We start from the raw sequence: 24,425 nt of genomic DNA on the forward strand, positions 1-24,425 counted from the left end.
CCACACACATATGGTCACCTTATCTTTAATAAAGGAGGCAAGAATATACAATGAAAAGAAGACAGCCTGTTTAGTAAGTGGTGCTGGGAAAACTGGACAGCTGCATGTAAAAGAATGAAATTAGAACATTCCCTAACACCATATACAAAAATAAACTAAAAATGGATTAAAGACCTAAATATAGGACCAGACACTATAAAACTCTTAGAGGAAAACATAGGCGAACACTCTATGACATAAATCACAGCAAGATCCTTTTTCACCCACCTCCTAGAGAAATGGAAATAAAAACAAAAATAAACAAATGGGACCTAATGAAACTTAAAAGCTTTTGCACAGCAAAGAAAACCATAAATAAGATGAAAAGACAGCCCTCAGAATGGGAGAAAATATTTGCAAACAAAACAGTGACAAAGGATTAATCTCCAAAATATACAAGCAGGTCATGCAGCTCAATATCCAAAAAACAAACAACCCAATCCAAAAACGGTCAGAAGACCTAAATAGACATTTCTCCATAGCAGATATACAGATTGCCAACAAACACATGAAAGGATACTCAGCATCACCAATCATTAGAGAAATGCAAATCAAAACTACAATGAGATATCATCTCACACGGGTCAGAATGGCCATCATCAAAAAATCTACAAACAATAAGTGCTGGCGAGGGTGTGGAGAAAAGGGATCCATCTTGCACTGTCAGTGAGAATGTAAATTGATACAGCCACTATGGAGAACAGTATGGAGGTTCCTTAAAAAACTAAAACTAGAATTACCATATGAGCCAGCAATCCCATTACTGGGCATATACCCAGAGAAAACCATAATTCAAAAAGAGTCATGTACCAAAATGTTCATTGCAGCTCTATTTACAATAGCCAGGACATGGAAGCAACCTAAGTGTCCATCAACAGATGGAATGGATAAAAAGATGTGGCACATATGTACAATGGAATATTACTCAGCCATAAAAAGGAACAAAACTGAGTTTTTTGAGGTGAGGTGGATGGACCTAGAGACTGTCATGCAGAGTGAAGTAAGTCAGAAAGAGAAAAACAAATACCATATGCTAACACATATATATGGAATCTAAAAAAAAAAAAAAAAGAAGGTTTTGAAAAACATAGGGGCAGGTCAGGAATAAAGATGCAGACGTAGAGAATGGACTTAAGGATGCTGGGAGGGGGAAGGGTAAGCTGGGACAAAGTGAGAGAGTGGCATGGACATATATACACTACCAAATATAAAATAGATAGCTAGTGGGAAGCAGCCCCATAGCACAGGGAGATCAGCTTGGTGCTTTGTGACCACCTAGAGGGATGGGTTGGGGGCGGGTGGGAGACGCAAGAGGGAGGGGGTGTGGGGATATATGTATACATATACCTGATACACTTTGTTGTACAGCAGAAACTAACATACCATTGTAAAGTAACTGTACTCCAATAAAGATGTTAAAAAAAAAAGCTGTGTGCCAAAAACTGTGAAGACCAAAATATATATATTTCTTATTATAAATCACAACATCACAACTTCTTTATTTTTTAATGTCCATATAAATCTGAGTTTTGACTTACTATGTATGCAATAAAGAACAATAAAAAAAGTTTAGGAAAACCTGATTGTTCTATGTTTAAGCAAATTTCTTGAGGAATTACACTACATTTAATGAAGATTTCGACTTCATTGAGCTTAGATTATTATCTGATATACAAAATGTGTAGAAATTGTAAACAATTTCTTATCCAATTATACTGAAAGTTTTATATTTATCTTTTTAGAACTCATAGTTGAATATGGCTTCCTACATTAATATGACTGAGTTAAAATGTTAAGGTTCAAAATGTAGTAATTTATTCTAAATATTAGGTGCTAAGTGTACTTATATCTATAAAAAATAAAATATGTAAAGTGTGTAATTACTGTATTAAACATTATTCATTTACTTTAAAATTATCTTTTTATTTTATTTCTTTTGTAGTATTTTATATTTTCCCATCCAGTTTTTTTGTTTCTTTGTTTCCCTTCAATTGGGACAAGATGTGCTTTGGATGGTATTAGAAATAATTCAGAAATAAGATGTAAGGAGACCACATTATTGAGGACATTATTCAGGTAAACTATTTTCAAAAATATCAAAGAGACACCAAAATGGGTCACATTCTACAAATGGTAGATTTGGGTTTTGGAACAAATGTTGCATACTTCCCTCCTTAAAAATCATGCCACTCTGAGGAAGAACTAATTATCTTAAGGCTCTGAGTCAACTGTTGCCAAATGGTCTCACAGTTAGTGACAGAAGAGAAATGAAGCACAGTGCAGTAATAAACCTTGGGGATTCACCTGGCCTCCTTTGCAGCCAAGATTGTTCCTATGGTGTCAGATAACAATTAAAGAACCTGAAATTGAAGGTGACTCAGAAAAGGGCAAACTGAAAAGTATAACTTTCTCAACCAGGTCATCCACATCACAGTAAAATAATAAACAGAATGTAGTGAGAGAATAAGAGGCTAGGAACATTTTAAAAAGCAGAGGTACCTAGGTAATTATCTTTAGAGATATCTAGAGAAGTAGGTATCTAGATACTGGCATCATATATACTATGGTCACTAACTAACTGTGTAATCTTGAGAAGTCATATTCCCTATCTATAGGCCAGCCTCAGTTTCCTCACAAATATTAATAAAATAAGGAAAAAGGGCTAAATGATTTCTTAAGCTTTTTTTTTTCCCCCAGTGGTAACATTCCATAAATCTTTATGTAAATTACATATCTATAAAATAGTTTAAGGTAAGCACCAAAAGAAATATACCTTATCTGTCTTGGCCCGATGCACAGACTAGGACCTGGCACATAGTAGGCACTCAGAACAATATTTGTTGAGTGAATGAATAAGCCAGAAAATAAAAGTGAGGGGTCAGTGGGTTAAATGGCTATCAGCAGATGGATAGCATATGCGAACACAAACATTGCTGCATTAAGACTTTGTTTCTCCTCTCTCTTTAAGGTAAACTGCACCCTTGGTGATGGTGGGGCAGAGTCGGTAGGAAGGGAGAACCTAAGGTGTTTCAGAGTCTCTTACAGGTTTTCACATTCCTGATTGGAAAATCTAAACACTGGTTTGAAGTCCTTAAGACTAAAATATACCATTTCTGACCAGTTCTCTGTCATACAAATAACTCCAGACCTCCCCTTGGTCAGATTGCTATTTCATGAGGAACAGAGGCTAACATTTCCCTCGCTACACTTTCAAGTTGAATAAATTGGAGAACAATATCATTAGAGTTAATACACAATATTTAATTTCAGACTTCATCTTCCCAACTGGTACATCCTGGCTAATCCTTGCCAAATGTAGCCATAGAATTTATTTAATTAGCTTCTTTTTACTATAACAAGTCACTGGACTAGTTCGAATAGAAATCTGATGATTGCAATTTATGTATTTAAAGCATCACCTGACTTTTGAAAGATGTTATTTTATCAGATTGAGAGTATAAAAATATATCCCAAATAGTTGTAACATTGTCTTCCTAATGTTTATAGATTTCTAAGCGAGATCCAATTTCCAGAAATTCATGATGAAAATGCAGTTAAATTAGAATAGATACTATAGGGAAATGGAAATTGTCATTTTATTTTCAGGTAGGTCTTTGGGTTTGAGAAGACATTAAATTACACTATGGAATGTTGATCTGTCAGGTGAAAATGTAAGCGGTGGTGATTTTCTGACTTGCTGTCTGAGACTACACATTTATTTTTCTGGTCTGTTTAGCTGTTCCTAGAAATTAATAATGACAGAAATAAGTACATTTAATAAAGCAAGATCTCCAACAATGGATGTTGACACATCTGGTTTGTTTAATATTGAGTCTTCAATAGAGTTGTTCAGACAATATAGAGTTGTACATTATGAATACTATGTTTAAAAGGGGAAACGAAATGGATATGTTGGAAGCTATGCCAATTTATAAGGTAATAATTATTAAAAATACAAATATCTACAGCAAAGTTTAAAAAATGCACTCATGCTGGCACTGGTTACTTGTTTAATATTTTGAAGAGCTCTTAGAACAGTTGAGGGAGATTTTTAAAGAAAAGCACTGAGACAGGCAGAGGCCACAATTATTGATAAAATTCTTGAGTTGAAACTGATTAGATAACAAAGCTCAAATATTAAAATTGAGAGATTTAAAACAATTTTCTAAAAGAACAGAAAATTTCAGTGTTTTAAAGCTAAAGGAGATATTTAAGACTAGTCCAGTTTTCTAATTTTCCTGAAAAAGAAATGTGATCTCTGAGGTTTAAGTAATATCCCAAGGTCAGTGAGAAAAAGGAACAAATGAATTTATTCAATTAATTTTTTCTGAATGAATTTGAATTGCAAATATTAGTGTCTATATGTTAATACCATATTTACAAAAAAAGAGTAAATGAACATTTTATTTATTTATTTTTAAACATTTTTATTTTATATTGGAGCATAGTTGATTAACAGTGTTGTGTTAGTTTCAGGTGTACAGCAAAGTGATTCAGTTATACATATATATGTATCTTTTTCAAATTCTTTTCCCATTTAGGTTATTGCAGAATATTGAGCAGCGTTTCCTGTGCTATAGAATAGATCCTTGTTGGTTATCTATTTTAAATATAGTAGTGGCAAGAAGGTAACCCTATAAACGTATGAAGATTGTGGGTGGAGATGATTACAAGAAGGTAACAGCTGGTATAAAATGTTGAAAGCAGTAAAGATTCAGATTTTCAGAAAATGCTGAGAGCAAATTTCGAATTTGTGATCATAAATTTAAACACAACACTCTGTTTTTCTCCAGCAACACATAGTTAGTTATTAGGTGCAGTTATACCTTATATAGATGATATCCAGAGTTTAGCTTTGCTAGGGAAGTACAACAGAGGAAGAAAGGATTCAAAAAGTTGAAAGGTTTGTGTATCGGCCTGATGATAATCATGTTCCTTGGATGCTATGCTGAAAAAGAAGGAAATTAGAGGGAAACTGAATGAGAAAGTGGTAGGCTCAAGTGATTGAAGATCTTCATGAGTTCAAAGAATTTTTGGATGAAAAGTTTAGATTAATAGTGAAAAGCTCCCCAAAGCATTTGAGCATTTTTGTTGGTTGTTATAAATAGCAACTCTAAATGTCACCTGCAAAGCATCATTAGCAATAAAGATTCAAAGAAAGCTTTGGGACAGATAATGAGCTATCTTTGAAAATGTATCAGTTATGTGCTTTAGGTAATTCTTGTGGAACGGTGGCACTTAAAGTGGAAAACCTGTACCCATAGTATTTAATTAGGTATCTTTGGGCAGATTCTTTTAACTATATGGATTAATGGTATTCATTATAAGGATGATAGTCCTTTCAACCCCTCAAATCCAATGTATTCAAGAGTCCTTTAAACTTCTCTTGCTAAAATGCCTGACATTACCCAGATCTCTATGTGTGTAAGTGTGGGTGAACAAATGTGTTAGCACCAGATTTGGGGGGAGGGGAGATGGACTAGTTCTTTTAGAAGGTTCCTTGTAAGAAATGGCATAGCTAAAGAGAGTGAAAGGGAAAGAAGAATAAGAAAAACTAGTCATTAATAAGATGGCAAGTTTAGAATATATAGCATTTAAACATAATTGTACCTGAAATCTCAAACTCTCCTGAAAGACTGAGTTGAAGAAAGCTTTTTATGACTTGCATCAGTGGTAAAGAAATAGCCTTTGTATGACTACTAGAGAATAAAAGGATGATGGATGATTTGGTTTCAAATTATTTTAATAGCTAAAATAATTATTTTCCCTATATGATCAAAACATGCACACAAATGTTCCTGTACCTAGAAACCTTGGGAATTAGGAGTCTTAAGGTGTTTCTAGAACATTTCTTTGCTTAGCTAAAACAAATGAATAATAAAAGATACAACCTGTTCCTCTTAAAATGTATGCAATCACAGTACTCAAATTAATAGACATATTTAAAAGGCAAGTAATTAATAAGAGAAACACTTAACTCATTTTGTTGCTTTTGAAAGACAAAAAATGCACGTGGATATCCTATTACTAATTAACTCCTAATTGCTCGCTTGACTTTTTTTATTTCATTGGAGTATAGTTGATTTACAATTTTGTGTTAGTTTCAGGTATACAGCAAAGTGATTCAGTTATACAAATACATATATTCATTCTTTTCAGATTATTTCAGATACTTTACCCATATAGGTTATTATAGAATATTGAGTATAGTTCCCTGTGCTATACAGTAGGTCCTTGTTGGTTATCTATTTTATGTATAGTAGTGTGTGTATGTTATCCCAAGCTCCTAATTTATCCCTCCTCCCCACATTTCCCCTTTGGTAACTATAGGTTTGTTTTCGAAATCTGTGAGTCTGTTTCTTTTTTTGTAAATAAGTTCATGTGTGTCATTTTTAAAAATTAGATTCCACATATGAATGATATTATATAATATTTGTCTTTCTGTGTCTGACTTACTTCACTTAGTGTAATAACCTCTAGGTCCATCCATGTTGCTGCAAGTGGCATTATTTTGTTCTTTTTTATGGCTGAATAATATTCCATTGTATATATGTACCACATCTTCTTTATCTATTCCTCTGTTGATGGACATTTATTGCTTGACTTTTTTTTAAAAGTGCCTCAAAATATGCCCAGGTAAAAATTTGGTAACACAAGGATCATAGGAAGTAGTTAAAAATATCTCCATTCAGATCTTATTCTGGTACAAATAAGTTGAACTCTGTTATTACTCTCTGCACCCAAAATCTGATAGTGGAGGAAAAAATTATTTAAATATATTCTTGGCATGTAAATGGAAGCAGGAACCTAATGCACTATTTGCACTTATTCAACAAACATTTAAATACTTATTTAGCACTTACCATGCTCCAGGCACTGTTTGAACAATTGGGATAACTTAGAAAACATAGCAGCAAAGATCTGAACCTTGTCTTTTTAGCCCTTAAATACTAATGTGGAAAGATAGGTAATATACTATAATAATAGATGTACACAGTATATTAAAAGATTGTAAGTATCCCTGGAAGTGAAGTAGGCAGTAGACTATAATATTAAATAGGGGGATAAAGTATACCTCACTGAGAAGGTAGGATGTAAGCAAAAACTTGAGAAACTGTAGGATTTTGGTCATGCAGATATCTAGAGAGAGTTCCTGCTGGGATGAGCACCTGGACCAAAAGTCTATGTTAGAAGAATGTTTGACGTAGACAAGAACTATCAACAGCACCAGATTCTGTAAAAGAGTGACGGGGGTGGATTTAGAAAGAGATGGAGTCAGAAGTTATAGGCAGATAGATTGATAGATAAACATATTCTGTCTATTAGTCCTCTTTCTTGAACTACTTTAGTACATTCTCTCTTTTTTTTTTTTGGGGGGGGGGGGTTATTTATTTATTTATTTATTTATTTATTTATTTATTTATGGCTGTGTTGGGTCTTCATTTCTGTACGAGGGCTTTCTCTAGTTGCGGCAAGTGGGGGCCAATCTTCATCGCGGTGCGCGGGCCTCTCATTATCGCGGCCTCTCTTGTTGCGGAGCACAGGCTCCAGACGCGCAGGCTCAGTAATTGTGGCTCACGGGCCCAGCCGCTCCGCGGCATGTGGGATCTTCCCAGACCAGGGCTCGAACCCGTGTCCCCTGCATTGGCAGGCGGATTCTCAATCACTGCACCACCAGGGAAGCCCATTCTCTCTTTTTATGTTCTGTAGTAAGAATATAAAAGACAGCTTACTAGACAGATTAATGATTCAATTAGCTTAGCCTAATCAAGGGATAAAGTTTCAAATATTTCATGGTGCCGCATCCCACACATTAGGTGCTAATCCTGTCCATATCTGTTTAAATTCACAGTTGGACTGATGTTTACCACCACTAAGGGATTCTAAAGCAATACACCTTTCATTGGCAATATTTGGGATTACTTATTTTCTGAAACTATGTCTTTCACTTTCTATTTTGGAATTAGAATAAAAGATGGAGGTTGTCAGAAATAATATTACCTAAAAGCATAGTAGAAATTCTATGTTGTTGATTAGTCTCATATTGGAAATGAAAAGACACCTTCATCACAAATGACCACCCAGCTATGAACATCAGAAATACTGGAAATATTCTAATTTCAGGGCAAATTTCATTGTATATAAGCTCATAAAAAATGAGAACCCAAGTCCCTGGAGCAGAAGAAATTTAACTTATGCAATATACCAAGATGAGAACTAGAAAACTGGAGGTGTAGATGTACTATACTTGTTTAATATTTAAGATAGCCTAGAGCAATGATAATCACAGACAAACTCTATGAAATGTTATTTGTGCCCACATAGTTACATTAATTTTCTTTTAATCTTTGTCTGCCCCAGGAAATATTTCAGTTGAATTTTACATTTATTACCAAGAAATTAGGAACTCTGGAATCCAATCTCATTTACTTTAACTTTTTTCTCACAGTTATTTCCAAATGCTAAATGAATTCAAAACCAAGAATTTATCTTGCATTTACTTCTTCAATATGTAAAGACTTTAATATAATTCTGGGATTAGGTTTACTCAACTAATGGGTTACTCATTCATTTATTAAACACATATTGATCTAATTGATATTAGATATTCATCTCATACACACAAGACATAAAGTAATAGTTACTTTTGAAGGTGTTATGTGTAGTGTTTGCAAAAGGAGCTCTGTAATCAGATACTCTGGGTTCAATAATTAACTCCACCTCCTTCTAGCTGTGTCTCTTTGGGCAAATTAATTATCCTCTCTGCCTCAATCACCCGATGCCCAAAATAGGAATTAATAGTGATACCTGCAACATAATTGTGAGGAATAAAAAAAAATAAGTCATGTAAAGTACTCAGCATAATGCCTGTCATCTAGTAAAAATTCAACAAATGTATACTATTTTTGTAAAATGTGTATGTGTACATTTAAAAGTATCCTGTGATGTAGTTACAACATTATTTTACAAATATGGGATGATTTTCCATTTTTAAAACGTCAGAAGAATGGTGGAGTCCCTGAAAACAATGACATTATCTTGGTTTTTGAAAAGGGAAATCAAGAGCAATTCAGTTTCCAGTGAATGGATTGCAGATATTATGGTATAGAGTTTCAAAGATGACTAGAATGACTAACTTCAAAAAGAAAAACAGAGTTTGATAAGTGTTTACATTTGGCTCTTGTTTTTGTCTTTGGATGGATTTTAGCTCAAATCCTGATGAACTGTAGAATTTTCAAACAGGCGAATACAAATCTCTCTGTGACATAATTTCAGTATAAGAAAAAAAGTTTTTCCAATGTAATGGCTAAAAAAGAGATGAGACTCACAATGAATATTTAAACTATGTTCATTAACTTTAAAGGAAGACTGGAAATTATACATAAGAGTGAATTCTTGGAGTTTTTAAGTAGGTTCAGCAGCCTTGGGAAAGTTTCTGAGTATATGAGTCTATTCTGTAAACCTATAACTAGTCACACATCTCAATACTATCACTTACAAAATCAATCCTAGGTACGGCTAAGGTTAGAAATCCATATATACAACTAAAGATTTTTCATCAGCAATATAACTGAAACTTGACGCTGAATTTAAAGTCTGTGCAGCAAGCTGATAGATGAAAAAGTAGATACCCAAATTAAGAAAACCAGGATTTAGGAACCGAACAAGGTTGACAATAGGTTTATCAAGCTGTGTTCAAACTCACTGGGATTTCTTAACTTCTTGAATAGTTTCATCAGTCTCACCAAGAAGCCGTACAAGATAGAAAAATGCATAGCAAGAACCTGTAAGAGAACCAGACTGCCTGTCTTAAAAATTAAAACATAGCACAGATATTAGATTTTAAAGCTCTACAGGAATCATCCAGTACAGCCCTCTATATCCTTCCACTCCCACATCATTTTCTTGGTAGGTGGACCATACCCAGAGTTGAGCATTGTCCTCATCTTCCAAGACTGTGCTTTTCTTCCCAAAATGATACCACTGTTGAAGAAGAAATGTAGTGGTAAGAAGCAGGAAGGCCAGAAGAGTTTACCAACATTCTTGCCATTCTTTGGGGCCATATACCATAGCTGCAATAACATAAATTATCATAAGAATTGAATTAATGCAGGGAAGACACTTGGAGCAGTGCTTGACACACAGAGATCACCCCCGAAATACTAGTTACTTTTATAACTGTGGTAATAATTAGTCCTAGATTTGGGACCCAATGACCAGAGTTCAAGCTCCAAGTCTGCCACTTGTAGGTTAAGTTCCCTGCTGCGAGCCCCCTCATCTGTCAAATGAAGAGATTGAACTACATGTTATTTAAACTTCCTTCTAGTTCTTTCTTGTATCTCCAAAGTTGAGGCTAAATGTAAAAGCCATACAGTTATTTGAGGTCTTTTAAAAATTTATTTTGGTTTTTTCCAGTTAAATCATAACTACCTTCTACAGTTAAGAAAATTATCACAATGAAATCTCCAGAGTGCTAGAAATGAAATACCTATTCCAATCTGCTCATTCTATAGTTGTCCATATTGGGAAAATAAAGCAGCCAAATCTAGGGGTACTGGATACTATATTTCTCACTTTTTGTTTATAGGGAAGCGGGGAAAATCTTTATGACATGATAGCAATTTGGGAAGAATTTGTAATCATTACAAAGGAGATCTCGCCCCTATGTATACTTTAGACAGAGATGACCTCGTACCCTAGCATAGTTACTGGGGGTGTTCACACAGATGTCTGAATCCTGTTCTGCAAGAGAGATTTTGGTAGAAAATTCCATTTTATTCAGTTAACAGATTTTTCCCTTTCAGGCTTACTAAATTATCTTAATTTAGCACATTGCAGAATATTTGCTTTGGGGTAATTTTTTCTTCCTACGATTTATAACATTTTGGTTAGGTTTCATGGGCTTAATTTTGATCAACACAAAGAGTTTATACTCTCTAGTGACAATATATGTGTAATAAGGGAAATACATTTTCCTCAACTGTATTCCTGGGGTACTTTCAAATATGATTTTCTGAAGATATGATGAATAAATATTGTATTTGTATTTAAGAGTAATGAAGTGGGTTTTTATACCAATTAAAATTTTATATATCTTGTATTAATCTTAAGAGTCAACTAGTGTACAGATGTATTTATATGGACGTAAGTAATTTTACTGTTCCTTGTCTACTTCAAGTTTTTCTAAGAGTTAGATTGTCTTAGTGAATAGAATTAAAACATTCATTTCTTTCTGAATTATTTCAATATATGCTTTAGTGGAGGTTACACAGAATTGGAAAATTCCAAGTACTTTTTAATTTTAAAATGAGAAAATTGTGTAGTATATATGTAAGGGGCTAAAAAGGGGCTTTGTTTCCTTGAGATTAATATTTCTTTTGAAAAATTTCTGTCTTAAATGTTATTGCTTGTTTAATCAGGATGGTAATATGATTTGATCTTTCCAAGTAAATTGACCAATTTACTATCAATAAGAGCCAGCAAAACTCAAGATTGCTGTAGTTTTCCTAGCAAAAGCTGGAAGTTAAGTTGATATTTCACCCTTAACAACTTTCCCCACTCAAGCCACCTGAACTTCCAACTTGAAGGTTTAGTGTTACTCTAGGATTCGTACTAATTCCTGCCATTGGTTAGGGCTTTACACCTCAAGAATTCTTACTGAATCTTATTATGCAGTAGACCATTTGACTTCTCCATTGAAACACCTTCTTGCCTGAAGCCCTGTTAGCATATGGAAATCCTTAGTTCATTATCCTCTGCCCATATGGGTCCCAAATTCTTGCCATCAAATTCTCTGACTCAGTTCTTCAACCTCAAGATTTGTGTTTCAATAATTCGGTTCCTAAATTATGACCAAGTTTATAAAATATATCATATCTATGCTTGCATGCTGACTGTCCAGCTCCTATTCCATCCAAACAGGTATGTTTCTTCTTAAAATTCTGACACCCAGCTCCTCTTAATCACTGTGTTGCCTTGAGGAATCATCATGGCTCAGGCATGAGTTGCATGCTATGATAAATTTGTGTTCATAAGTATGTAAGACATTAAAGATTTTGACTGGTGTGAATTTAAAGAAACTTGACCAAGGAATGAATAAATGAACTTGGTATCTAGGCTCTTAATATATTGGTTTAAATTTTGCTTTTGTACTCACTAGCTCTGGTACTCAGACCACATAATTTAAATTTTGTAAGCTTCAACTTCCTCCTTTGAAAAAATAAGCTTAAAATATTTACCTTGAGTTCTGCTTCTATTCATGAAGGAATACTAGTTATAAGACTTACCCTCCTACTGTAATATTCAATAGTTAGAAGACTAGGCAAAACATATAAAACAACTCTCACACATTAAAAAATAGACAGGGAAGCGCTATAATACCTGTGAAAAGGAAAACAGAGAGTCTTGCAATACCCGGATTTCTGCCTGGAGGCAGTTTTTGGACCATGGTGCATGGAAGGACAGGCCAGTCAGAACTACAGGGTCTTTAAATTTTGTAGTTGAGGAGACAAAGATCTGAGTTTGGAAAGAACAAGGCAGCTTCGATTTGTAAGATTGATTACCAGAAAGGAGGGAAACATACAGAGAAGAACTCTAGAAATCTGCATAGGTGTTACTCTGAGAATTTTATTTGAATAACAGTCTTCACATATGTAGAGTGAAATTTGATAAGGCTAGGCAAAGAATAACTGCTGGAAAAGAATAATTACAAGAGAACTTTAAGTAGAATTCCCAGAGCTTTCACAGGTCTGGGAGTCTTTTGAATTCCCATCAGCCAGCGTAGTGAACCCTCATTGAATACATGGAATATTCAGTAGAGAGCACAAAAGGGTCAAGCTTTAGTAATAGAGATAAATAACTCTAAAGACTACTTCAGACTCATCCTAAAAATGTTTTTAAAGCAAGCCTCAGAGGGGTTAGTCTGACCCACAAGTAACTTAACCATCTGCCAGAAACAATCCTAACCCCTTCTAAGGGAATAAACAAAATCTAGCACTAAACAGAATAAAAATCACAATATCTGGCAATGAATGAAAACATTACTGGACATAAGAAAACATAGGAAAATGTGACTCATAACCAGGAAATAATTCAGTCAATAAAAACAGACCTGGAAATGACAGATGATAGAATTAACAGACAAGAAGTTCAAAGCACCATTACAAATATAAATATGTCAAGGAGTTAAAGCAAAGCATGATAATTTGCATTCTTCAAATGAAAGGCACAATATCAGGATATTTGCTCAAATTTATCTTATATTTAGATGTGTTATATAAGTATAATAATGATAATAAAAATTAGAATACGAAGAGGAGATAACAATTACTGTTTTCTGTGTCCGACCCTTTGCTAAGTGCTATACACATATTATCTAATTTAATCTTCATAGCAACCACATGATATAGTTACTATATTTATTATTATTTTTCAACTAAAAAAATGATGAGGTTGAGAAATATTATGTAATTTGTTAGAACACAAAAGAAGGTTACAAACTGAAGATTTAAGCCCACATCTGTCTAAATTAGAAAGCACATCATTAGAGTTTCCCAAATCCTAATAGTTATGAGCATGAATGCCACTTTAGAATTTTTTAGCCTACACTGCCAGGTTTAAGAAATGTTCTAAAATTCTGTTTTATATCTTATTTCATATGAAATTTAGGCTCTTCAAGATGTATCCTGTAAATGTAGATAATTTTCTAAACTCAGAAATCAGGCTGCCATTTATTTACAAGAATAACTGTTTGCCAGGTTGATTCTAGAGACTTTTCTAGAGTCAGTAGAGTAATAGTCTATTTTTTAAAACAAAGTGGACTGAACGTATGGTCACCAGGGGGAGACGGTGGCGGGGAGGGATAGACTGGGAGTTTGGGATCGACATGTACACCCTGCTATATTTAAAATAGACAACCAACAGGGACCTACTGTATAGCCCAGGGAACTCTGCTCAATATTCTGTAATAACCTAAATGGGAAAAGAATTTTAAAAAGAATGGATATATGTGTATGAGTAACTGAATCACTTTGCTGTACACCCAAAACTAACGCAACATTGTTAATCAACTACACTCCAATATGAAATAAAAATTAAAAAAAAAAGACAAAGTGGACTTAGTTAATATTTTTGTTCATCTGTTTTTATCTAGACAATTCAAGAAATGTTTTATATATGAGGTAAAAATTTAAAAACCACTTGAAAACCTTTTAAGCATTAACACTCTGGTTTCTCTTCAGATCTTAATAATCTTTTGCCTTTTTAAGCATAAATGCTGTGACCAAATGAAAAAAACTTTATCTTATGAATATTTTCCTTATATTACACTCTAAATCTGCAGCTTAATGTGACAACAAAAAGCAGTTACAATCTTTTCTTAAATTCCAAAATATAAAGCTAGAAATACAATATAGTCTAGTATATATTTCTTCCAGGTCAATTTCTTACCAGATGTATTGTGATAATGTAGAATATATACTTAAGGTTATGTGCTATTCAGATTTTCATCAGAAATAGAAAAATACTTTAAGTCAAAATTATTCATAATAATGTGAAAAATAGTTAAGGTTAAGGTTAAGGTTTCTAAAAGCTCTGTCACATAATTTAGAGGCAGATGAAAAAAATTATGATAAAGATAAATCCCAATATTTATTTGTATTCTTTCCATTTTTCTTCTGATAGTGTTTCTAAGAAAAATAGAAAATAAGATGTAGGTTTAGACTAAATTATGAGAATATGTAAGTTCTCATATATGTCTGTCCTTGATATGTTATACCCCCCTGTTTTCAAAGACTGCTATCGAAGTAAGCATTTGCTTAAAGAACAGTCGCAACTCCTACTCTTGAAAGACTTCACAATTTGGTCAACTTTTGGGCCTTATTTCCCCACTGCTCCCTTTTGCACAACTCACAGTGTATGCCAACTAAACCACTTGCCTTTCCTAGACCTCTTAGTGCAGTGCTTCTCAAAGTCTAACGTGCCTGTGAATCACGTGGAAATTTTGTTAAAATACATATTCTTGCTCAGCTGGTCTTGGGTGGAGTCAGCATTAGAAATGAGCTCCCAGGTGATGGTACGCTACAAATCCAGTCACCATACATTGAGTAGTCAGGTGTTTAGACTGCTGCATGTTGTTCATCTTCTGCATTTCCTCTTCAGCCTTTCACACTGTTTAGATGTGATCCTCCTCTGTGGTCCTTTGTGTGTTTGCCCATTCACAGGCTGAATGAGCCTCTTTCATCTTAGGCTCAGAGAAAGTTTTGTATACCTGACATCATTCTCCTGAAGTTTTACCTTCACTTTTGTGTGTCTAGTCAATGATCTCCTAAACTTTGAGGACTACTTATTACTTATATCCCCAATATCTAGCATGGTGTCTGGCCCACAGTACATATACAATAAATATGTATTGTAAAGTAATTAAAGGACATGATAAGAGACAGAGGGAAAGAGAATAAAAGGTAACAAAAATGAAGGAAGGTAAAAAGGAAGAATTAGGTACTATGAGATCACATTTTATTGCAATTTTCATACAGTTCCTTCCACATATAAAACTACTACAGTAGGGAAAATAACAGGAATTGAAGCTTTTATCGTGTTTAGAGGGGGGCAAATTTTTTTTCCCATTATTTTGCTTTCTAAATAGCAGTATTTCCAGGGAAGATAGATAGATGAACAGACAGACTCCTGTGCCACAAGCATATTTTGCAATAGGCCTGCTAAGAAAAAGATGAACTCTTCTACCATTTAATTATGCATAGTGTTTACTGGGGACTTAAGGTGAATCACTCTCCTTTTAGTGTAGAAAGCAGTTATGATAATAGAAGATGAAGAAAGTCCTTTTCACGAGAAAAAATACTGAATATTGTCTATGTAATCACCAGTGCTGCAATTATTTTTACTTATGGTCCTGGGATTTAGCAAGAAGTGTATTGGTACCACCTTTGAAGACTTACTCAGATATAGATATTGTCATATGTGTGAGATATTCATGTACATTCAGATCTTCTTTGTTAAATGAATTCTTTTTCACTTCAAAATCTTTGCACTAGTACTAATTATTAGTTAGTTCTTCTTTGCCATCAATAATCTATTTTGATATATATATATATATATATTTTTTTTTTTTTTTTTTTTTTTTCTTTCAGGGTTTGAACCTGAAAAGACCGGAGTCAGTACAAGGAGGGAGAGAGGTAAGGAAGTTTAAGGGAGAGGGAGGGGGAAGAAGAGAAAATGGTTAGTGTTGCAGTGATTTTGTTGATGATGTTGACTGATGGTGATGATGTTAATGACAACGGGGATGTGTTGAGAGGATTTATGATAACCTTACGTCTCATTTACTCTGGCCAAACCACATTTTATACATATTTATGTAAATGTATTATTTGTGCTGCTCCTCTGAAACTGAAGAAAGTACCAGGTCTCTGGTTAGGCAAGTGTTGTTTCTGTTAAAATAGATTTTTATAGCGGTAGGGCCCTCTAGACAGGGCAGAAAAACCTTTTTAAGCAAAGATTACATGCAATATTTAAAATGATTGATTGAGAAATTAGCATAATTCTAACAACAGAAACATTTTACGTCATCTGGGATTCTTCACTCTCCTATCCAAGACAATTGGCATATGCTACTAGGCGTGTGTGCAATATTAGATGGTATGAAGTTGCCCTGGTAAGACTACTGATTCTAAAACTTCCTTTAATTATTATCCCAGATGCTTTATAAGGAAGGGAAACTTTTAATAGTACCAAACATAATACCATATCATTTATGTGATGTATATTATTTTCTAATTCTAATGTACAGGGTTAACCTCACCTTGATTAAAATTCTTTCCAGGCTAAATGTGTAAATGCTCTATTTTACTTTGTGACTCAGGTTGTTGGGTGTAGGGGAATGGTGGGATATTTAATTCAGTAAATCAATATTTTCTTGTTGCCCAAAAGGTAATTTTATTTTTGGTGAGATTTATATAATAATTTGGGGGCAAAAGTGAAGATACTTTGTCTTATAAAATGAGAAAATAAATGTAACCCTCCTCCCTATCTGTGGCTTCTCTTTCTGTAAAAACATTTTTCTTCTGTATTTAATATATGGTGTTTGCCCCTTCTTTCCTTGCTCTTTTAATTTTCAGTTGTGTGTTTGTAGTATTTGGCATTTTAGTTCCTTGTAAACCTGTCATTTAGGGTCTCTTTCCACTTATTTGCTGTTTTCCATCCAGAAGAATCTATTCTTTTTGAGGGACGCATAACAGTATGCTCACACTGGCAAAAGAGCTGGAGAACGTGAAATATAGATAAACCTTCTGAGATTTTTCACGTTGTAGGAGAGCGCGGTAAAAAGCACGTGGTCATCAGTAAAGGCAGAGTGGGAAAAATTATGTGCTGTGTAAGGAAGACCTCAGAGCCATTTACAGGTTTTGTGAGGGTAAATACTTTCTCTCAGATGGGACTAAAATGGATCTACTTAGAGACTTAACTCATCACCTTCGAAGTGAAAGTTCACACCCAAGCAGGACTGCCACAATGTATTTCTGCTGATTCAGTGCCTTTGAGGACATTCAATTTGGGTTGTATTACTCAGCTTCTCGCCACTGTATCCTAGTCCAAGAGCAACTGTGTGTCTAAAGAGGGGAAACTTAAGTCCATGTACCCATGTAATGACGTTGCTAAATGGTAGCAAAAGTCATCTTTTTAGATTAAGATTTTGTAGATTTTCATGTTATTTTTAAAAGCCTAATGACTGGCTTTTATTGAAAAGAGTTGCTGTTAAATTTTATTGCTTAGTTTTTCATTTCCTCTCATTTTATTTTTATTACAAATGCACTTATGGGTAAGGAACATGTCAATAATGTATATTAAATTAAAAATTTTTTTTCTTGAAAGTATTTTATGGTTTGTGTGAAGGTCAAATTTTTAATGACCTACAATTTAATGTATACATCTACATAGAGGGGACAACCTTGATTTGGGCCTCCTCCCTGAGGTTAGTGGAATAATTGAGAAGGAGGTAAGATCATCCAGTTAATGATAGCCCGGTAGTGTCTTCACTTGAGACCCCCAATCCAGGCATAGAAAGTAAAAGTCAACTATTAAAATTCAAAACAACCGCTTCACTTCCTGTCTGGGCAACACTGGGTTACTTGGGCGTATTTCTATCCAGCCTAACACTCACTTTAGTTTTCCCCATGATTGTAAAGTGTAATACATTCTGTGGTAAGAAACTTCAGGGAAGTATCAGACAATTAGGTGAACTATGTTGTGGACACTTCTGTCAAGTCTCAGAGGTAAGTGATCTGTAAACGAGAGTGTAATTCCTTCTTAAGAGCTCCCTGATCTCTCTTGCTTATGAATTGTGACAGATATCTTTCTGATTCCTATTTGCTGTGTTCTGTTACATGCATGTATTACAAAGATGTATAATATACTTCTGATTATGTTAAATTGAAATGTGTGGATTTGGAAAACTCTTACTCAAAACATCCTCTTAGAATTTTTCATCCTAATGCTATTGTGATTGATGAAGACTGAATGACAATGATTACTATTAAAATGAATTAATTTGTCTTAGTTCAAATGACAGATGTTCCCAGTAGGTGTTGACGGATGTGACACTAGGGCCTCTTACCAAATATTTACAAGAAGGTTTAAGAAGCGTCAATTAAAATGTTCTATTTACCATTTGAGATAATGACAACAGTTAGAATATGCATGGAAAATTGAAGCAGGCAGTAATATGCTATTTAGCTAAGTGGTAAATATTATTAAAAGGCTCATTGCTAGACAGGAAGGCCAGATTTGAACACTACATGCCATATAAAATATAAATTAAGAAGAAGTGATTAAGATATAAATTACCTTCCTGAAGGAAATAGAGATGAGCAGCACCTAAATTGCTTGTATTGTTGTGAAATATTTGAAAATAGGTATTAATTGTATAAAAAAACCTCAATTACATTAATTTTTTGGTATATTTATACATGCATACCATGCATGTAAATTGAGGGTGCTGATCATAATAGATAATAGCAAGGTTGTTTAAGAAGGGAGATTAGTGGAATGCTGTGTGAAATGTGATTATATAACTGATATTCCTTTCTGATTGTAAGTGAACTTCCTGCCTGTAGTGGGATCTTATAACTCATAGAAAAACCTCAATGAAATTTCACTGGCTATGACACATAGATAAATCATATTTCTTTTAAGGAATTTCTGTTCTCCTAAATACAGTGCTTTTACTGTTAAGTGTGGATAAAATCAGGTTACTATCAGTTTTCTTAAAAGATCGTATAACTTTGTTATTTTAAATAGTATTATATTTTCCAAAGTACGGTTTTTGTTAACTTATTAAAGATTCATCTGTGTGTGCATGTGTACCTGTGTATGTATGTATGCATGTGTTTGTACACACTAATTTTGAATGGCAAGTTGTCTTTATTTTCACCTTAGCTCAAAAATACTTGACCATCCATATTCTGGATATTTTATATCACAAGTCTAAATACACATGATGTGGGACTTTATATCATGGATAAAGAAAACTATTGTGGTTAGATATCTAAATCAGGATCAAGCATTTAATTTCAGAAATTACACTTAATGTGGCAAGCTAAGCTGAGAGACAGTGGTTATTGGAGCTTTTGGACTATGGGTGTTGTTGGAAGTTAACAGAGATTCCAGAACCATTGATGCAATGGAAATAAAGTGCAAGCGTGTAATGATCAGGAATCACTTCTACATAATTGGCAGAGCTCAGATCTCCTCAAAGTGATGAGCAAAGTAAGTAGAGATTATGTTACCATTCTTCAGCTGGAATTCTGAAGAAAGATTAATATCGGTACACTTGAACATTTTAAATAAATAGTTTTGTATTCTTGTAAGACAGATATTGAAAATGCTCCTTAAACATCTGAGAGAAAATGAACATTTCTGATCATTTCTAGAAGCATTCTTTAGAAATACGCCCCCAAAACATTAGAGATGTATTCATCCCTTTACGAGAAAAATCCCCTGTTTTAGTGTGGAAATTTTTCAGTTAATTATGTTTGACTGTGCCAATGATATTTTTAAAAATTCTAATTTTACCTGCGGGATTGCAAGTACAAATAAATAGATTCTGATAGACACATAGGAAGACGTGGACATTTCAGATCATTAAAATAACTGATTTTTGAATGTGTAATTCTCAAGAAAATCATGGGCATGCCTTACAATCTGCCTGCTTTGTAGTCAGCAGAATGCTTCACTAACTTTCTCTGTTGGACTACAGTATCCTCACTTTGCCAAAAACCATAAATGGGAAATTATAGATGATATGAATTTCTGATACTTAAAGAAACATAATTCATCAGAGATATTTGAAAAAGGTAGATTGAAAATAAAATGTTTAGCTCAATGCTATTTCCCCAAGCTGACTTTATATTTAAATGTATGAATCATTTAAAATAATAATTCGTGATTTGCTATTTATGTAAAGTATCACTTAAGCATATAATATTCCTAAAGAAAGTGATTATTTTATTCAGATAAATAGTGGATTTTATGCCTTTGCTAGTACAGTTGGATAGACTTTGCATTGTTTATGCCTTGACAGATTACATGTTCCTACTTGAAGTTGAAAGTCATTTTAAAATTTGAGCCCCAAAAGGGAGAAAACTCAAAGAATGTGATCAATGATATTCTGTATTTCAAAATAATTTGTCTCTACCTGTAATAGTAGCACAGGCGTTATTACAAGTGGAACAAAATTAAAAATCACCATTGTTTTCTCTTTCCATTTTTAAATTAATTAGAATTATTATGCAGATTATTTTGGATCTAAGTTATTGTTTAAGTTAAGAAAACTTGCTACTATTTCTCCCACATCCAACAGACCACTGGAGAGAATTGTTTTCTAAAGAGAGAAAAGAAGAAAAATATGTGAGTTTAAGAATAGAACTAAAATCGAAGAAAGTGTGTTGTTCTTGAAAATGAGTTAGCAAAAAGTGTTAAAGTGCCATTGTTCTCTTAAAATCTAATGTTTTACATAATTTGAAATTATAGAAGATAACTATTTCCTTTATAGCTTGGTGAAAATCTTCACCAAGAAACAAATCATGATTACCAGTTATCTTTAGTAATTTTTCTGCAAAACTTACTTCCATTTGCATGAAGCCTTTATTGTTTAGCATTCAGAATAGACTGACTGTTTCCACTTTTGTTCAAATTTAGCTATCCCATTCTTGGTTGATGTAGAGTTTTGTAGAATAAGAGATTCTTTTATAACCTCAGTGATGACACAATTTGGGGAAGAAATATATATTGGCTAATATTATATTCTTCTTTGAGATATAAAAGCTGAGGCAGAAATAACTCTTCCTTTATAACTAGAATTATTCAGTGGTTCAGTGGCTCTAATTTGCCACTAAGATGTATCTTATTTACAGTTGGATTCTGAGATCAAGAGACCTTTTAAGGACTCAGTAAAAAATAAAATATCCCTATTTTTTTTCCTTTCTCGGAATTGACAGGCAGTAAAGGAACTGAAAAAATCTTTGTGCTTATGAGCCAATATTTAATTGAAAGAATTACAATTTACAAGCCCATAATAATTATTCCTGTTTCAAAAATGTTCTTAAAGGATAAAATGAGTTAATATGTGTAAAACTCTTTGAGCAGTGCCTGACACATAGGAAGCATGCAATAAATGACAACAATTTTTATTACTATTATTATTTTCCATACCATTTGCTCTTCCTTTCATCTTTCCTTCTGTCAGAGACAATTTGAGTGTCATGTTGTTGGGAGATTTTACTGTTTACATGGAGTATCCTATAATCAGTGATATCTAAAGCCTCGTCTTAGATTTTACATTCTAAATTGGTTCTCAGATGACAAGTTCCTAATAGGACAGCAAACAATATACTTGGAATCTGTCATTGAATCTCAAAAATTCTTAATTCCATAGTTCATATTACAGATGAGAGAAAATTGTATTTACCTTTCACTTACAGCATTGTTTACAGAGAGCAGTGTCTAAGCGCTACAGGTTTTATAAGCTATTTTTCACATCCTGTATTTTCTGGGTGATCTTCAAATTGGATTTTGAAGATCTCTTCTATGCTTGTATACCATTGAAATTCCAAGGAACTATCCAAAAGAAACCTGTTGGTTAAGCAGAACTAAGCTTATCAGCTCTACATCAGTAAGAAAGAACACATTCTTAGTAGTATTTCAAATAAGAATATCAAAATCCGTGAGAAGTGCACACTATTCAATTTTTTAAATCTTTCTTTTGGAAATGTTTGACTGATTATCTAGATTACAAATTCTTAGAGTATGTACATAGTGACAGAACAATTTTTCCTAAGAGAAGCAGGGAAAAAAAGAGTGAGGAAAGGAGAGAAGTGAGAAGGAGCCAGCATTGGACAGACATGAAACCATCACTGTGGAAGGACAAAAGAAGTCTTAGATATAGGAAACCTATTACACACACACACACACACACACACACACACACACACACACACACACACACAGAGCCACACAAAAGAGTGTTTACAACAGGTTTAAACAATAATTTGAACCCTAGTGAATTCCATCAAGCATCAGTCTAGCAATCATGTTCCCCAAAATGGACTCTGCAACTTCAGATTGTACTCGATGGACTTATATCAGTTAGAGATATAGGCACATGAGTTAAAATATAAAGCAATCAGGAATTTGACCTAGAGGGCCAAGTAACTTGAAAAGACCACATGAAAATTTTGCTTGGGCAACCTCCTATCTTAAGAACTTAGCCTAAGACCTGATGAGGGAATTAAACTCTCTAACTCTGAGCAGAATGAAACTAATTGGAGTCAACAAAGATAAGACTGAGGAAAATCCTCACAAGGTTTTGAAAGAATACTCAGGTAAAGTTTGTCTAAAGGAAATCAGTCTAACAAAACCTAACTCCAAACAGTCCAACCTCATGAGTACCTGGAGTTAGACCTCTTCTTACTGACTCACAATGGAAAGTCATGAAAACAGACAGTCATGTTGTAAGTTACAGATCAGGTATTTTCATCTAGAATAAGAATTTTCAAAGTTGATTAGGTTATCAAAGGATTACTAAAATCATTCTCATTCCTAGGAGGCAGAAACTCTGCATTTGGGAGGTTGACAAAAAGAACTTAAAGTTTAGACCCAGTGCAGGGTGTATCTCACTGTTGCTCTCCGAGAGACTCCTGAATGGAGACTTCAGCGGCCTCAGAGGAACATATTTCAAGTAGAGGAGCTTAAGTCAGATTGCACAGGGGTTTCACTGGGACCTCCCTTGTATCTCCACAATTTTTGACTCTTGGTCTGACAAATGATCACAAGGCAAAAAACTTTTCATCAAGCAAAACTGAGTTTGTTAGAACTACTGCAATAAAAAAAGAACACTACATTGACAAAATTTTAGTAGGTCTCTAAATGGAGAGTTTAGGGGAGGATATTTAGAGGGTGTTAAGTTACAGACAGGATGATTTAAAGGCAAGTCTTGTAATGTAGGTAATAGGTAGAGATTAGGCAGGTTAGGCAGAGTTTATGACACTCTAGCTTTGTATTGATGTGCACAACAAGTGGAATGAATGGAGATTCTGACCTTAGAGTTCTGAAACGCAATATATTTTCCTCATTTATGAGTCTTTTTAAAAAAAATTTGTATATAATTAAGGATTTGTAATTTTAAAGTGGATTTTACAAAGAAATGAGGACTAAGAAGGGTTACTGTAGAAAGATTTTTACTTTCTAATCAATAAAAATTTAGATATCCATTCTTATAAGGCACACACATTATTTTTAGAATCAGTTAAACCCTGGAGATGTTTTCAGCTGAAAAGGCAAAGACAAGTTATGATTTTTATTTCACTGCCTTATATTTTTATTTGAAAGCATAGTGTTAAACTCATAGGGATCTTTTTGGCATTGTTGTTTTTATTTGTGTATACAACCTATGATGCAGTTATTTTTTACCCTTTACCTATGTCAATTAATATAAAAGGAAAATACTACTCCATATGGTTGAATTGACTCAGCCCGTTTTCATCAGAGAAGTATTTATTCATACATAAATGAGAAGATCTCTTATGATTCCTTTCTTAATTACAAATAAAAGCCAATAGCCACCTCAAAAATATACAGAAGAAGATAAACATTTTTATTATTTTGATACTTATCCGTTACTTAGCTAGAGAATTTCTTTTCTGTTTGGATTTATGTTTTCATATAGAACAAATCCCCATGTAAATATTCAATTATTGGCTTTGCTGACAAACGTATTAAAATCCTGTAAACCTACAATGGAAACTAACTACTTCTCTTCTCTGAAGAACTTTCCTGCCCTCCTACTCTCTGCTTAGAAGTAGATCCCCACATCTCTTTCC

At 33.8% G+C, this 24,425-nt stretch overlaps 1 protein-coding gene across 4 annotated transcripts in view; it reads left to right on the plus strand.

Moving 5' to 3' along the window:
- Positions 1-24,425, plus strand: part of CCSER1 (coiled-coil serine rich protein 1) — a 1,296,175-nt gene that overhangs the window by 865,853 nt on the left and 405,897 nt on the right. For all 4 annotated transcript variants that reach the window (XR_009503213.1, XM_059922414.1, XM_059922413.1 and 1 more), the window contains one exon: positions 16,188-16,232. Coding sequence is in view for 3 of the 4 variants with exons in the window: in XM_059922414.1 (XP_059778397.1) it covers positions 16,188-16,232 (45 nt within the window). In the remaining variant the exon portion in view is untranslated. The remainder of the gene's footprint in view (positions 1-16,187; positions 16,233-24,425) is intronic.

Source organism: Balaenoptera ricei, chromosome 5 (genome assembly GCF_028023285.1).
Source record: "Balaenoptera ricei isolate mBalRic1 chromosome 5, mBalRic1.hap2, whole genome shotgun sequence".
In the NCBI taxonomy this organism is placed as follows: Eukaryota; Metazoa; Chordata; class Mammalia; order Artiodactyla; family Balaenopteridae; genus Balaenoptera; species Balaenoptera ricei.